The sequence below is a fragment of the Scaptodrosophila lebanonensis genome, unplaced genomic scaffold (genome assembly GCF_003285725.1).
Source record: "Scaptodrosophila lebanonensis strain 11010-0011.00,11010-0021.00 unplaced genomic scaffold, SlebRS2 tig00000024-arrow-pilon, whole genome shotgun sequence".
NCBI classification, from domain to species: Eukaryota; Metazoa; Arthropoda; class Insecta; order Diptera; family Drosophilidae; genus Scaptodrosophila; species Scaptodrosophila lebanonensis.
Genome location: NW_022060538.1, coordinates 9,139,905 through 9,154,526, shown reverse-complemented (window position 1 = coordinate 9,154,526; position 14,622 = coordinate 9,139,905). Strand labels below are relative to the sequence as shown.

The 14,622-nt window shown below is 37.2% G+C and overlaps 2 protein-coding genes across 2 annotated transcripts in view; one reads left to right on the top strand and one right to left on the bottom strand.

The window, feature by feature from the left end:
- Positions 1-2,593: 2,593 nt before the first annotated feature.
- On the bottom strand, positions 2,594-10,760 carry LOC115620229. The gene is made up of 7 exons (XM_030513370.1): positions 10,702-10,760; positions 9,469-9,496; positions 3,415-3,450; positions 3,242-3,358; positions 2,986-3,182; positions 2,818-2,928; positions 2,594-2,759 (listed from the first exon to the last, which is right to left on the bottom strand). Exons 1-7 carry the CDS (start codon positions 10,758-10,760, stop codon positions 2,594-2,596), a joined length of 714 nt encoding a protein of 237 aa, XP_030369230.1.
- An 817-nt stretch (positions 10,761-11,577) lies between these two features.
- The window catches only part of LOC115620217, a 57,605-nt gene continuing 54,560 nt past the window's right edge, over positions 11,578-14,622 (top strand). Inside the window, exon 1 of the mRNA XM_030513356.1 lies at positions 11,578-11,702. Within this exon, the coding sequence (XP_030369216.1) occupies positions 11,578-11,702 (125 nt within the window). The remainder of the gene's footprint in view (positions 11,703-14,622) is intronic.

Genomic DNA, 14,622 nt, shown 5'->3' with positions numbered 1-14,622 from the left:
CTACTCAATTGTTGACAGCGGCTGCCCAAAGTTGTTAGAGAATGGGCTGGAAGTCAAGGATTTCTGTGGCCAATGAATGTGTTAATTGTGCGTAGTGCACAGATACGGATAGTTGGGGCTGCTGAACGGATAAGGGTCAAAAGGTTGACAATTAACGGCAGACAAGTTGAAAATATTGCGCAGCTTAATATTGTGCAAGCCCAATTGATATGAGGGACAGCCAAATAGTTTAACTAGAACCATGCCATATAAGTTAATTCATGACATTTTTTTAATAATGTAGAAGCTCTTATTCGAATGCTATGGATTTTTATATCCAAAGAATCGGAAAATATCGGAAAATTAAGCTAAACTGTTTTCTACTGAAATTTAACCCGGCTTTTGTGTAGTTAATATTAAGAGAATAATATCATTTCGTCTTTTTCTTAACATTTTCCCTTTTTGCTTTCACTTTATAAAGTTAAATACTTTTTAGATTGATTTAACTTTTCAATTATTTAAATTTTGTCTAATATTTACAACTAAATTAATATTACAATATATTGCACTATAATTTGGAGAGTTGATATTCGTAAATATTATAATTGATCGAAATGTAAATAACAATTTACCTGAATAAATTAATTTAGTAATTGACATATGTTAGCCAATAGGTAAACTTTAAAATATGTTAATGTACGCTTCTCTTCACTTATGTGTGTGGTTTCGCTTATGCATTTATGTTTTATTTTGATGTCAGTTCTAATAACAATAAATATGAAGTCAATTAAATATAAATTGTGGCACATAAGCTTAACGCTCTGACCTATCAAATAATTAATCCAGTTGCCTGATAAGCTGTTCGTACATCCAACCGCAACAATAATTTTAAACAAATTTAGTTAAAATTTCTGCAGACAAATTGCGGACAAAGCTCGACGCCATTAGCCAACAACACACCGAGAATCCGCCCAAGCTGGTTAACGAGCTGAAAAGGCGGAATGCAAGTGCCGTGGCGTGCCATACCGTGCCGTGCTCTGTGTCTTTACCGCATGCTGACAATTAGTCTTAAAAATGAAGTGGGTGGCAACACTGCCACGAACGAGTTGTTTTTGTATTTATATAGTATTTATTTTAATGCTGTTCGCTTGTGTTGGTAGCCGGAGCCGAAGGCGTGTTTATGTTCCCGGTCCAATAAAATTGATTGTGCTTTTGTGTGAAGTCTGTTAGGGAATAAGTCAGACAAATGGCTCGTTTGCTTAAGGTGCTTGGCTTTGTAACCAACCCTGGCAATGACCGTGAAATTACAGTTACTGCACAGCACTGAATAAAGGCGAGAGCCAACACTTAGCATTAAGCACTTTGGTGCAGGAAACTTTTGGATGGGAGGGCCTGTTGAGTCTGTATTTATGCATTTTTTATGCTGCAACTTCATTAAATTTACTTTTTACGACGGTGGAAACCGTAAAATCTGCTAAAAGCGCACCCCCTTCTCACTCTCATAGCTTATATGACTCCCAAAGCCCCAGAAGTCCTTATTCGGCCTCTAAGCGCTGGCTTTTCTCAACAAAGGATAAGCAACAAAACGCAAACAGAAACGGAAGTGGCTGCCCGCTGTAGCAGGAAATAACAGGACAGCGGTACTTTTAATTACTTTCTGCATAAATTTGCACTCATTTTCCCATGGAAACAAGCCAACAAACCAGCTGACCAGTCAACCAGCCGTCTGGCCAACATTTCAGCATCAGCTTTTGATGCCATTTTTGGCACTCAAAAAATGAAAACAAAACTACAACAAAAAATATATATACATTTATATGTAAAAGTGTAATCTAACATTTTTTTCTCCACTTTCTTTGGTTAATTTTGTAGCCAGGTGTGGGGCATATTTTGCATAAGAGGTTTGGCAATTTTCTCTCTTCCAATTCACTTGGCTGTCTGCCAACATAGCGACGTGATGTTGTTAAGGGACCTCCACTCCCAGTGAACTCACTTTATGGTGCCTGACTTTTGATTGCAGCGCACAATTTGGCAGGCATTTAAATCCAAATTCGAGTGTAGGAAAATTTTTCACAGAATTATCTCGTGTTGCAAACAAAAAATGTGTTAAGTCGCCTGGATTTGATTATCATTTCAACGCATTTTTCCGAATCTTCCAATGTTTTATTTAACTACATATTTGCAATATTTTTAATATTTAAAAGCATTTTTAGCATTTTGAAATGCATTGTATTTTATATTTATTGTAACTCTACGCTCTGATATAATTTATTTTATTCACCAATGTTGCTTCCATTAAGGTGACTATTTGGTTTGCTTGAGTTATTTTTGGGAACTGGTTACCCGATTGTTAACCTCAGATATTTGACAAGTTTTAGATTACGAAGACGTTTCAGCAGTCTTCGGTGTTCTGTCGTTCGAATAGTTTTTTGGAAAAAAAACATTTAATACCTTTATTTTGGCTGTACAGATAAAAATAAGCAGATCGTTCAACGAACTGCGATTACTCGCACATGAATACTTTTGTGTAATACTCCGAGAAGAAGAAAAGGTATTAGTATTATTGGCCTTAGCTCCTTAAAATTCGGAACTTGCATTCAAGTTTTTTTTACAGTCATTTGCTTACTAGCTCCCCAATAATTTTCTCCATTGGCATTGATATTATATCTAAAACACTCTCGGCACAGTTTCTCTTGTATGAATCGCAGCTATTGTGTTGACCACTTTCTTCCGCTTCGTAATACTCATCTGGTAGCTGGTCGTCCTGCGAGGTACTTGGACTGTAAAAAAAGAAATGTTACGACGCCATAATGAAATGAGTATCTTGTTCACACTTGCGTTAATATGATGTGCAGTAAGCTGCCTAAGAAACCATTGCTGTCTCCCAGCGTGGCGGCGTTCGTTTCACAAATTAGACGCAACAGGCACGCTTCAGAGGGATAGCCGATTCTAAAATATAGAATTTAGCTATGAATTTGATGGAGTTTAATGTTGAAATGCTCACACCTATCCAGGGTATCCCGCAGTACTGAGTACAGGGAGGAGCGAGTGAAAAGAGATGGCGCTGGCTCTGGCTCTGGCTCTATAGAATTATCAGTATAGTTGTTCGCCTGTCGTGCAGACGATCTGCAATTATAGCAATCGTTTTCTGGCGATGTGGTATTATAAGTCAGATAGCTACCAATGCCCATTGGGTCATCCGCCTTTAAGAGTGCGAAGCATAAGTATATCAAAAGACAACCAAAACTAATTGATAACTTACCAGATAAGGTGGGTATTTGTAGACATGTTCGGGCAAATAGTAATTAAATTCAAAATTGTATGATACGAACACATTGCGATTGGGCAAGTAGGCGGGCACAGAAATGGCCATAAAAAGCTGTCAAACACAATTTTTAAACCATTATGTAATCAGTCTATATAATGATGGCTTACACCGAAACATGTGTTGGTTGGAAAAAGCAATGCGCTCTCACCCAAATGCCAAACCACTGAGACAATGAATAGCCATGAGTACAGGCATCCCATATCCTTGGCTTAGGTGTGAAATGTAATATTCAGGATCATCCACAGCCGTTAGGTAGTAGCACTCAAAAGTGTATTTCTTACGTAATTTCCTAAAAAGCTTCACATTAAACAAAACCTATGTAGATTTGTTGTTCTAGGACATAGACCTCTCGAGCTTAACTGGGCTGTGTAATCTAACGCGCGTTTGTAAACCGACTAATACCGGTTCAGTCGACAAACCCGATTTGGAACCACATCGTAGACGTCGTTAGGTGCATAAAAATAGACATAATATTAAAAGCCCGTAACCATTCGAAAGGTGTTAACTGACAATGCACTAATAAGAACGAATAAATATACGAGTATATTCCGAAATGTTTCCATGCACGTTATTTTGTATGTTTGTTAGCATTCTAAAAGAAAGCTTAAAAAGGTGTAAGCGAGAAATTTGTTATCAATTATTTGTGAACATAAGACGTTGTTTTTATTTGTTTTTTTTTAAACATTTCTTGACGACAGCCCAAGTCACCCTAACTTTAAACTGATCTCGAAACCGTGCGAGAACGCACGAAAGACAACATATTTTTTACTCTGTACATGAAATGTACAAGAGTATATTAGGTTTTCGGGAGTTAAAAAATGTAACAGGCAGAAGGAGGCGTGGCGGACCCCACAAAGTATATATATTCTTGATCAGCATGACAAGACGAGTCGATTTAGCCCTGTCTGTCTGTCCGTCTGTCCGTCCGTATGATCACCTAGATCTCAGAGACTATAAGAGCTAGAGACACCAAATTTTGCACAAAGATGCCTTATGTGTGCATTCTATACGAGTTTGTTTTATTTTTTTGATTTTCCTCCCCACTTCCCCCCTATGGGGGTTTTCCCGATTTTACTTTCGTATAATCGCCTATATCTCGGAGACTATAAGACCTAGGAACACCAAATTTTTGTCCCAGATGCCTTATGTGAATACGCAGAAAATGTATATTTTGGAATTTCCCTCCCCCCTCTACCCCGCAAATCGTAACTCCCGTAATTCTTGGAATTTCGCACTAAATAATAATAAATACCCCCAGTTGATTATTATGTGTCCGTGTGCCAAGTTTCATTATGATAGACCGATTTAACAAGAAGTTATAGCCATAAATATATTTGCTGCTGCAGCTCTGCTCAAGCGCTGCTCAAGCGCTGCCCGCGGCTGTTGTTGATGTTGCTGTTTGGTTGACTGCGAAAATGCTTACACAGACACGAATAGATGCGCATAGGCATACATACACTCACACAGACGCAATTGCTATGTAAATGTGCAATTATAAACCCTTTACCTGAGTTCGAATACCGAGAGACGTAAAATCGATCAAATTTTTTTTTTATTTTCTTAATTCTTTTTATTTTCTATGATTATTGTAAACATACAGAGTATTTCAAAGTCGGGACACCCGACTTTAGCTTTTTTACTTGTTAGAATTGTTTGTTTTACAAGCTTAGCATTTGTTGTATTGCTATACGTTGTTAATTAATTGCCATTGTTTTAATGTACCCGGTTATTCTGGGTAGAAATACACGCATACACTTTGTATATATTAATTTATATATTATAATTGTCTCCTTAATGCCAAACCAACTGTAAGCTTTTTAGAAGCCGTAAGATTAATATGCATTTATCCGAAAGGGTTAGAGAATTCACATTTTTAATTTAGGACGACTTAGGCGGTCCTAAAAAATGTGCAATCTTTAAATGTCTAACAGTCATTAAATTTGTAATATAAGTTGTAAGTATTAAGGCTTACTAGGACTGAGTCTAATGATATGTTAGATTGAAAGGGCTGGGGTGATTGCACCTGTCCATCCACTTAGGCCTAAGGAGTTCCATTGTGAAGCCATAAAATTCGCTTAGTACTTATAGGTTCATTTTCAACCCCCCGGTTTTGCTAATGAGCTGTATAGGCTGCAAAAAGCTCGACAATGAGAGAGTAGGTGCTCTATTGTTTCTGCAGAAATAATGAGTTGGGTACATTTTTGGGTGTTATTCAAGCTTGACTTGTTGTTTTGAATTATCCACCAAATACATTTTTTGCTCAGTACAACACACTGTCTTTATGCTGAATTCCTAGTAATCTAAACATTAAATAATTGTAAATGAATTGAAAAGTTTGTAGTTTATTTTTAATATAACAGTTCTCTGTTATATTTCAATACAATCGCTTAATGGTTTAAAAAGTTCATTTACTCAAGCAAAAATTTGTGCACAAATGAAGGTGCACGTTCTGGTGATGAAATTCGACCCGAAAAGCGGGGAAAATTATAGACTATAATACTTGTAGTACTAGAATCGTAGTTTATTTGCTGTCAACATAACAAAAATCGTCTCCGTTTTGTGTTGCGAGCAAGTGAAATGAAATGAAGTGTAATAATTTTCCCTCGTGTGCTGGCCATATTTCCACAAGGAAGATGTCTGTCCTGAAAAGTTTGCATGCCTTTTAAGAAGTAAATTACACAGAACCGTGACAAGTCGTGCGAGCAATAACATCGCTTTGTCTTGGCCATAAGGAAAGACGAATTGTACATACTGCTTTATTTTTTTAACGCCTAATCGACCGTGCAGCACGCGAACACAATCCGCCAGACGAGCTTAATAAAACATGAGCTTGGGAGTGAGGACGAAGCGGATATACATGAAGTGACAGTCGATGGGTCATGACCGCAGTTGTTTCTGTCAGGCGTTTCCTTAAATTTACCTACCTGTTCCAGTGAGGGAGAGGGGGGTTCGGCTTGGGAATGTGGCATTCGAGACATATTGTATTGTCAATAATAGACTGTGCCTTTTGATGGATACGCTCGTGTGCCTACTTTGGCAGGTCATCGACTAGAATAAGATTGCGTGACCTACGCACGTGTTCCCACACATATGTGTGGGTGTGTGAGCGTGTCTATCTATCCTCAAGTCAACAGAAACGGAAAAGATTGTGGACATCTTCCACGAGAAACATTTTGCGCTTGTGTAACTTTTCACCAGCTTTTTAGTCCACAGCATGATGCCACCAGCAGCACTCCCACAATTTCATGTTATACTTCACTCTCCAGCAAATTGTTATTTAATTATAGGATTCCTGTTTCGTTTTTGCTCCTTCTGCGAGCTGCTGTTGCTGCAACATCAGGCGCCAACGCAGGTCACGTATAGAGTAATGGCAAATAAATCAGCAGCGGAGGCATTGCAAATGACGTACGACCTATGTGGCTGTGGTCACTCCCATTGCGGTACAACACGCGTGACCTCTGGTGCGGTGGGCGGGGCCTATTGCCATTGTTCTGTGGTTCCGGGTACGTGCGCCGTTCAGTTCTGGGAAAGTGCATTGAGCGTAAAATAATTGACTTTAAAGTCAAACTGCAAAATATACGATACGATGTTTGTTGCCATAGTTGCCTACGCTTTGATGTGCCAATGAGTGGGGGAAGACTTTCCGTAGCGGAAATGACTAACGTGGCTAACAACATGGCAGGCACATTCAATTAACTAAAGCACCGGTAGTACTTCTATGTCAAAACCAACTACCTCTCGTTTTATAAACGCCTCGTAAGCAGTCTGAGGTATTTTAATGAGGTTGTTGATAGTCAAAGACTTGACGCGCTCTTTGAGAAAGTTAATATACATTAGAGATTAATTAAAATGTGCTCCAGTATAACGCAGCGAGGCTTTAAATTATAATTTGTTTGCATAATATTGATTGTTTGAACAGTTTTTATGCGCATCAAAGCTTATTTATAATTTCTTTTTTATTTATTTAAAAAGTTTGTCACCGTTTTAGTTTTAAGAAGAGGAAGTCCCTTTCGTTTTGTCATTGTAATATGAAATTGGTGAGCGTTAGATTAATTCATCATTTTAATAAATACAAGTATATGAATTATTAATGCCTCACAATCGAATGTCTGCGTTTGTTCCGATTAATGAAATAGCATTTTCGGAGCTGGAGCAGTTTGAAGATTCGAAGCTTAACAAAAATACTAATGGCAATTGTATTTGTACTACTTTATTTGGGACATTGCAACTTGTTCTTGCCTATTCATCACTTCAATAGACAACTTTCTGCCACTTTTCCCCCACTCGGCTAGGCAAGCAATTATTAGAATATGACTACCTATATTTAGTAACTAACTCATAGTCCTTGCCCAGCTTAGTGTTGATAATAGCAGTCTTTGTACGTCCATATGCTCAACTATGCTCACCTTTTCATTCATCACATTTATCTAAGCTTAACGTCAAGTATTCCAAGAGATGAGCATATTTCTGCTGAGTTGCCTCTTCGGTATTGCAATTCATGCCAAGTCAACTAAGATAGTCATGGGGTGTGGGTTTTCCCCATCCCCATACAATTTCATTGAAACATTCAACACAAATTGGTCAAGGCTGGACATACAGCTGGCAAACAGCTACCTATGCGGAGTACCCTGTCGCAAGTCGGCTTGCTCTGTGGTCTGTGGCAGCAAATTATTTAGAGGTTGGTCGGGGTTTCTGAGCAATTTGTCTTCTTTTTGTTGTAATATGCTTAATATAAGCTTGAAATGAGCTTGAAATTTAAGTGTTTATAAATGCGACTGTTCTCTTTTCTCTACACTTTGCACTTCCACTATTAGTTCGAGTTCAAGGCTTTAGTTCCCCTTTATATTTATATCAAAGTTAAACACAAACTTTTTATCAAACATTCCATTCCATCCTTGGGATGATTATCGGAGCAATAAACAGTATGTTAAGGTAAAGACCGAACAGGTACTCAGTGACTAACAAAAGAGCAGGTACACAAAGTACACAATAAATATCCCTATCTATTGGCTAACCCCACTTATCGGTGCTGCGGTTAGTCCTTTATGGAGCTCATCACTCGCAGAACTGCAGGGGAGATAGTTTGCAATTGTGTGGAGAAAATACGTCAATATTAAGTTAACTGCCGGAGATGCTGACAAAACCACTAAGGCGCCTTGCGGGCTGCCACTCAAATCACAGCAGTAGCGGTAGCAGCAGCGCAGCGGCAATTGCTTATCTTTTATCAAAGAAACACTCACAAACACTCATACACACACAGGAGAAGCGAGACACACACATAAATAAATATGCAGGTATGTGACAGTGCTTAAAATGTTTTCAAAATCCACTCAAGTTCACACAAACGCCGGATTAAGTTAGGAAGTTATAGAAAGATAGAGATAGAGGGAAAGTAAGGAAGGAAGCCGTTGTTCTGTGCGCTTCAGTTGGGGATTTCAATTTCGCAATAAGCTTGAGCATGGATTACTTTTTTGCACACAAATGAAATTGACAGCTAATCCGTAATTGATCTGGAAAAAGGTAAAGCAAAGACGACGTCTGTGATGATGACGACGATGCTTGGCTTTGACAGGCAGGCGACAGACAGATAGGCAAGCTGCCAGGTTGCCAGGCTGCTAGGCTGCCAGGCTGCCAGGCTGCCAGGATTGGCAGGTGTGCGAAAAGGTACCAACATTATCGTCGTCAGCACGTTAAGAGGCATCAAACGGCATGCTGCCAACTGTTTAGCCAGACAGCAGTAAAATGTTCAATATAATGCGGACTGGTAGGCATTGTATATAAGCGTGCGAGATCGCGTTCAAGTCAATGGAAAATCCAACTGAATTCCTCAAATAAGCTGAAGAGGGTAAATGGTTAGCAACACACTGAAAATACTGAAAGGACCAGGGGTAGAGCAGAGCTGGAGTGTTTGTAGCAGCACGCACATGAATATCAATTTTAGCCAAAATATAAAGTGCCGTATGACAAGTGTCTTTTGTATTAGCCAAGTGGCACACCCAGTTATCTACTACTCTTCTTCTTCACAAATATACGCATTTATTTAAGCATACATGTATATGTGTGTTCATAAAAATGGCTTATGTAAATGCTATGTAAACAGCAAAAGGGAAAAAATTTGCCAAGCACCAAATTGCGCGTTTCATATCCGTTTTGCAGCAGACAAGTAAAAATATGAAACGCAAAAAGACACTAACACGAGACATAAGAAATCATAAATAAAACAATATCAAATAAATGCATATTAACCTTCTGTGTACGCCCTGTGCGTGTGTGTTGTCTGTGTCGTGTTTGTTTATCTACAAAAAGGGCACGTGGCACGGAAAGCGTGCTCTATTTTTTAAGAAATTGTAGCAGCATTTCAGGCGCTGGTGGTGGGAAAACTAGGAGCCATAGACAATGGTTGTTGTGTGAAATGAAGTGTGTAATGCAAAGCAAATGCATGTTCTTGTGCGATGGGGCGTATGGATGCGTACACTAGACGATATCAATAAAAAAATTCTAATTTAAAAATTAAAAATTTAATATAAAGAAAATATATCTTCGGGCTAGTAAATCCGGAAGGATTGGAATATTATTTTTATTATATACAAAGAATTTTACATTACAAAAAGCTGACATAATATTCAAGCGGCTGTGTATTTTAAATAAGAACTTCAACAGGTTTCATTGCTTCGATTTTTGTTTTATTATTGGAAGGTCTCAATTATTATTTAACTCTCATTTAATAAGGAGCTGAAATATGTGTTTAAAAATATATTCCAATTATTTGAAAAAGCTAGAAAATGATAATGTGAAAAAGAGCCAATTTTGACTTCCAAAGAAAAATTTTTCAAATGTATTTTTCAATAAAAAAAATATTTCAGTCTTTTATGCAAAGCCAATGAAGGAAAGTAGAGATTAGGCACATTCACAATAAAGTTAGTAAAATTACATTTTATAGTTAAATAGCGGAAATATGCTTGCTATCGAAGAGTATCTTAATATGCTGATTTATATATAAAAGATGACTAATGCTAAGAGAAGAACTTACTGCTTAGTTTTGTTTAAATTTTTAGAATATCAAAATTTTGTACAAACCTTTTAATAATTGTATTTAAAAGCCATTTCCCACAAATTTGGACTTTGTTCAAGGTCTAGAAAGTTTGATTGTTGATAAATATTTTATCATTATTAAGTGTTATATAATTATAAATATAAAATCGCCCGACCTTCAGTAACTGATCGAAGTGATACTTTGTAAAGCAAGTCCCAGTTTTTTAAATGATATTGCTCTTTCAGTATCCTAGAGTCCTTTTACGTTTTTGTACGTCCTATTTGGATTCTCAATGCTTTAGTATTCTCCCAGTCTGCTAACAGTAGTATATAAGGAAGGAGCTGCCATTCCTCTAACACACAAACAAGTAATTGCAATTGTACCTTTAAGAGAACTTCTTTGTAAAAATCTTGCAGGCATCTGTATAATTATGTTGCCTAGTGTAAGCACAATTTACTTGTACTTATGTGTGGGTGTCACATCTCTGCCGTTGTGCGTGCTTGTGGATGCAACTTTTGACCCGACTGGCGACAAATAAACAAAATATTATTTGCTATTTGGCACACTATGCAGCAAAGCGAACATTTGCCAGACATATTATATTTCTGCGTATGTGTGTGTGCGTGATTATGTGGATATGTACGTGTGTGCATTGCACACATATATATAAATATATATATATATGATATGTTAAGTAAGCGTGTTCTTATATTTTTTTATAGCAACCACCACAAAAGCCGTTAACAATAACACGTTGTCTTGCGTGCTAATAATGCAAGAGATATAAGAACAAAGTGCGGCAAAGGCGTGAAAGCATAAACCAAAGAAAGACACACAAAACTCCAACAACAAAAACAACAAGAGCAGCAACAACAACTACTGGAACTAAGTGAGGCTAGAATAACAAGAAACGCATACAAATGCCAGCGCTGACGGTTGCTGCCACAAAAGGCGCAGGCAGTGGCAGCTACAGAAACTTGAGCAGCGACAGCGTCATTTAAACAACAACAAAAGCAACAGCAATAAAGGAACACCGCCCATATGGCATGCTGCGGCAGCAATTGAAATTTCAATTCGCGCGCCAATGCGACGACAACTATAACAGGAGCAGCAATAGAAACAGCAACAGCGTTCATTCGACGACTCTACCGAGACGCAACAACAATAGCAATAACAACAGCAACAACAACAACAGCAGAAACAGCAACAGCAACAACAACGAATTGTCAGCAGCAACATGGATGATGTTTCTCCACCACCACCAAAGAAGAGCACAACCCTGTCCGTGGATCGAGCCGCCTTTCTATTGTTGCGTGTGAAGAAGGCGTTCAAGAAGAAGCGCCAACAGCGCAAAGAGCGACAGTAAGTAGAGTGTTGTTTGCATTAGTATTTTGCTTCTTTCTTTCTGCCATCCACCCTTTGTCTCTTGCTCCCTTCGTATTTCGTTTTGCATTTGCTCTCTGCTGTGGCCTAGCATTTATAGGCATCCCAGGGCAGGACAGCTCCAAAAGGCACATATTAGCTTTCGCATACAGGCACATACTACATTTAAACATGTAAGCCGTGTGGTTAAGGACTTATGACTCTTTGTGTAGTTGTAGTTTAGAGCTTAGTGTCATATTAGTTGTGTCTTAGGCTTCATTATAACTACAAAAACGTTTTTAATTAAGCAACTTTTGAGATTAAACACATTGTAGGCAGATTATTCGATTCGTATATTGTTTAAAGCGAGATTATGTTTTATTTAATAGTACTACATTCACTAAATATTTCAATTTCAGGCTATTTTGTACCTTACATTGAGCAGTGTTTTAAATCAAATATGTCTTTAAATCGATGCACAAAATGCGGTTCTATCTTTTAAATACAAAGTGTGAGCGCTCTACTACATACTGGATGGAATGTATTTGCATTAAGAAATGTGTGGAGTGTATAAAATGTTAAATTAGTGCTTCATCATATAAAAAAGAAAAATTAAAGGAAAGTCATAATAAATGGTATCCAAGGGGAATGAAGCATCATTATGTTAAAAATATTTAAGAGTATTTAAAATGTTCTTTAAATTTACAGTTTTTAACCCTAAATTAATAACTTTTAGAACGATATATTTGTTTACAAGTGAAGGAAGTTATTTTAAATGGATTATTATTAAATTTAATACAAGTATTTTCTGTTGATCTATTTTTAACCCTAAATGAAACATTTTTAGAGCGATATATTTGTTTACAAGCGAAGGAAGTTATTTTAAATGTATTATTTTTAAATTGAATATTTTCTGTTGAATTATTTTAAATTAATAAAATTCGAAAACTAATTTATTTTCTAACCTTTTGTAGATTAGCGCGTCAATATGAGCTTCAAATAAGGTAGGTTTTTCGAACCCAAAAAGTGGTTTTAATTTCTATATTTTATGTTTTCGATGTTTATTTTTTGTTATTTGTATTCACAAGCTACTTACATATAAACTAAATGATGCTAAATCTTAGCATAATAGAATAAAAAGCTTCTTTCTTGCCAGAGGTGGCAAATTACTTACTGTTTTTATAAAACGCAGTATTGTTTAGCCTCTGTCTCTCTTTAGTACCACATTGGAAAATCTTTGAACTCCACTTAATATGTATAAACATTTTCCAATAGTCAGCTGTGGTGTCTGCGCTCGACTTATCGCAAATAGCTTTGCACTTGGCCCATTGTGGTATGTTGAGGCAGATGGCAGAATGGCAGTGGCTAAAGAGCACTTAAAGACGCCCCAAGCACTGCAAATGGTGGCACGCACTGGGGCATGCTTCGAGCTGTCTTGCATTTGCCAGAAAGCCTTCGGTGGCCAAATTGCAAAACATGCTGCAAACGAAATGTAATGAAATGCACAAGAGGTGTGCCTCGAGGGCGACAAGCGTGCAAGGCATGAGTTCGAATGTTGATTTTTTCAACACAACTACCACAATGCTGCACGCTTCTATTTCTATTTCATATGTGCATATATTTATAAACTTGGTACGCTTCAAAAAATCAGCTCGTTAGAATATTCTTAGCCCAATTTTCCAGCGTACCTAATGCTTTTCTATTGTTTTCATAGCAGCTGTTGTTGTGCTGCTTTTAAAGAAAATTTTCGAAATTTTTTCGCCTCGTTGCACAGCCGTAATGAAAATGCTTTCTTAGCGCACAACTTTCCGTCCAGACATTCCCGACGGTTTCCTTGCATCAGCAGAAAAAAGGAGGAAGAATGAAAAAGAAATTGAATAGCGGCAAACTCAATTAGGCGCAAGGACATGCTAGGCAAATGCGGAGTGTGCAAGGCAGGAGCAGTGCATATTAAAATCTTTAAAGTTTTAGCCAAGTCGTTAATGTGGAATTTGTTGCCTTTTAAAATTGTTTCCTAAAATACAACAACGCCTAGCGAAATGCCAACGTTGACGTGCCATTAAATAACATTAAAAGCAAAAGAGACTAATGAGGAAGAGGAAGGGAAAGTCGAAGGAGAGAGAAAGAGAGAGAGAGAGAGAGAGAGAGAGAGGGCGTGGGAGAGCGCCAGAGATGCTGGCAAAGAGTTGAAGTGTCTGGCACTGTTGGCGCCAAAAGCGCAAAGAGTTAAAACGACGCTGGCGGCTTCGTCGGCCCAGCCTGCTGATGGGCTGCACAGTGGTCGGAAATAGTGGTTTAAATTGATTTACCTTAATTAGGAAATAATAATTAATAATTAACATCCATCAATTTTGTTGGTAAAATATCGGAGTTATTAGTCAGAAGACATCTATTTTTTTTAAATTAAAATTCTTTCTATATTTTATTTTTATTCTATCAAACTATTTTATACCATTAGATTGTTTTTCAAGAACACAATCCGATTCAAAAATTGCATAACACAATAATTTAACTAAGCCAGTTAAAAGTGTCGATTAAATTTGCATAAACGTTGTTTGGATATTTTTACTCCTTAACTCGCTAGCCACTGCCTCAATTAATATCACAGAAAAATAAAAATACATAATAAAAACATTACACAGGAGACAAAAAGTTGATCAGTGGATTTTAAATCTATACTCGAAATCTTTTTATGGTTTACAATTCCACTTAATTAGATAACAATTACAATCGTAGTTAGGTTGCAACTGTTGCCAAACAAGTTTCATTTCATAGTGTAGATGAGCAATAGGAAGAAATATCGGAAAAAATTTAACATTCAATTAGTTTCAAACTTGGTTTGTATACAAGTATATGAAAATGTATAAAATAAAAGATAAAACTGCTTTTCTTCTTACAAGAAAACATACTTGAACTTTTT

Coding starts and splice junctions, on each gene's coding strand:
- LOC115620229 (XM_030513370.1), bottom strand. CDS start 10,760: ATGCCTGCAAGATTTTTACAAAGAAGTTCTCTTAAAGGTACAATTGCA. Junction 3,359..3,414: donor CAACCAACACATGTTTCGGT/GTAAGCCATCAT, acceptor TGTGTTTGACAG/CTTTTTATGGCCATTTCTGT. Junction 3,183..3,241: donor ACAAATACCCACCTTATCTG/GTAAGTTATCAA, acceptor GCACTCTTAAAG/GCGGATGACCCAATGGGCAT.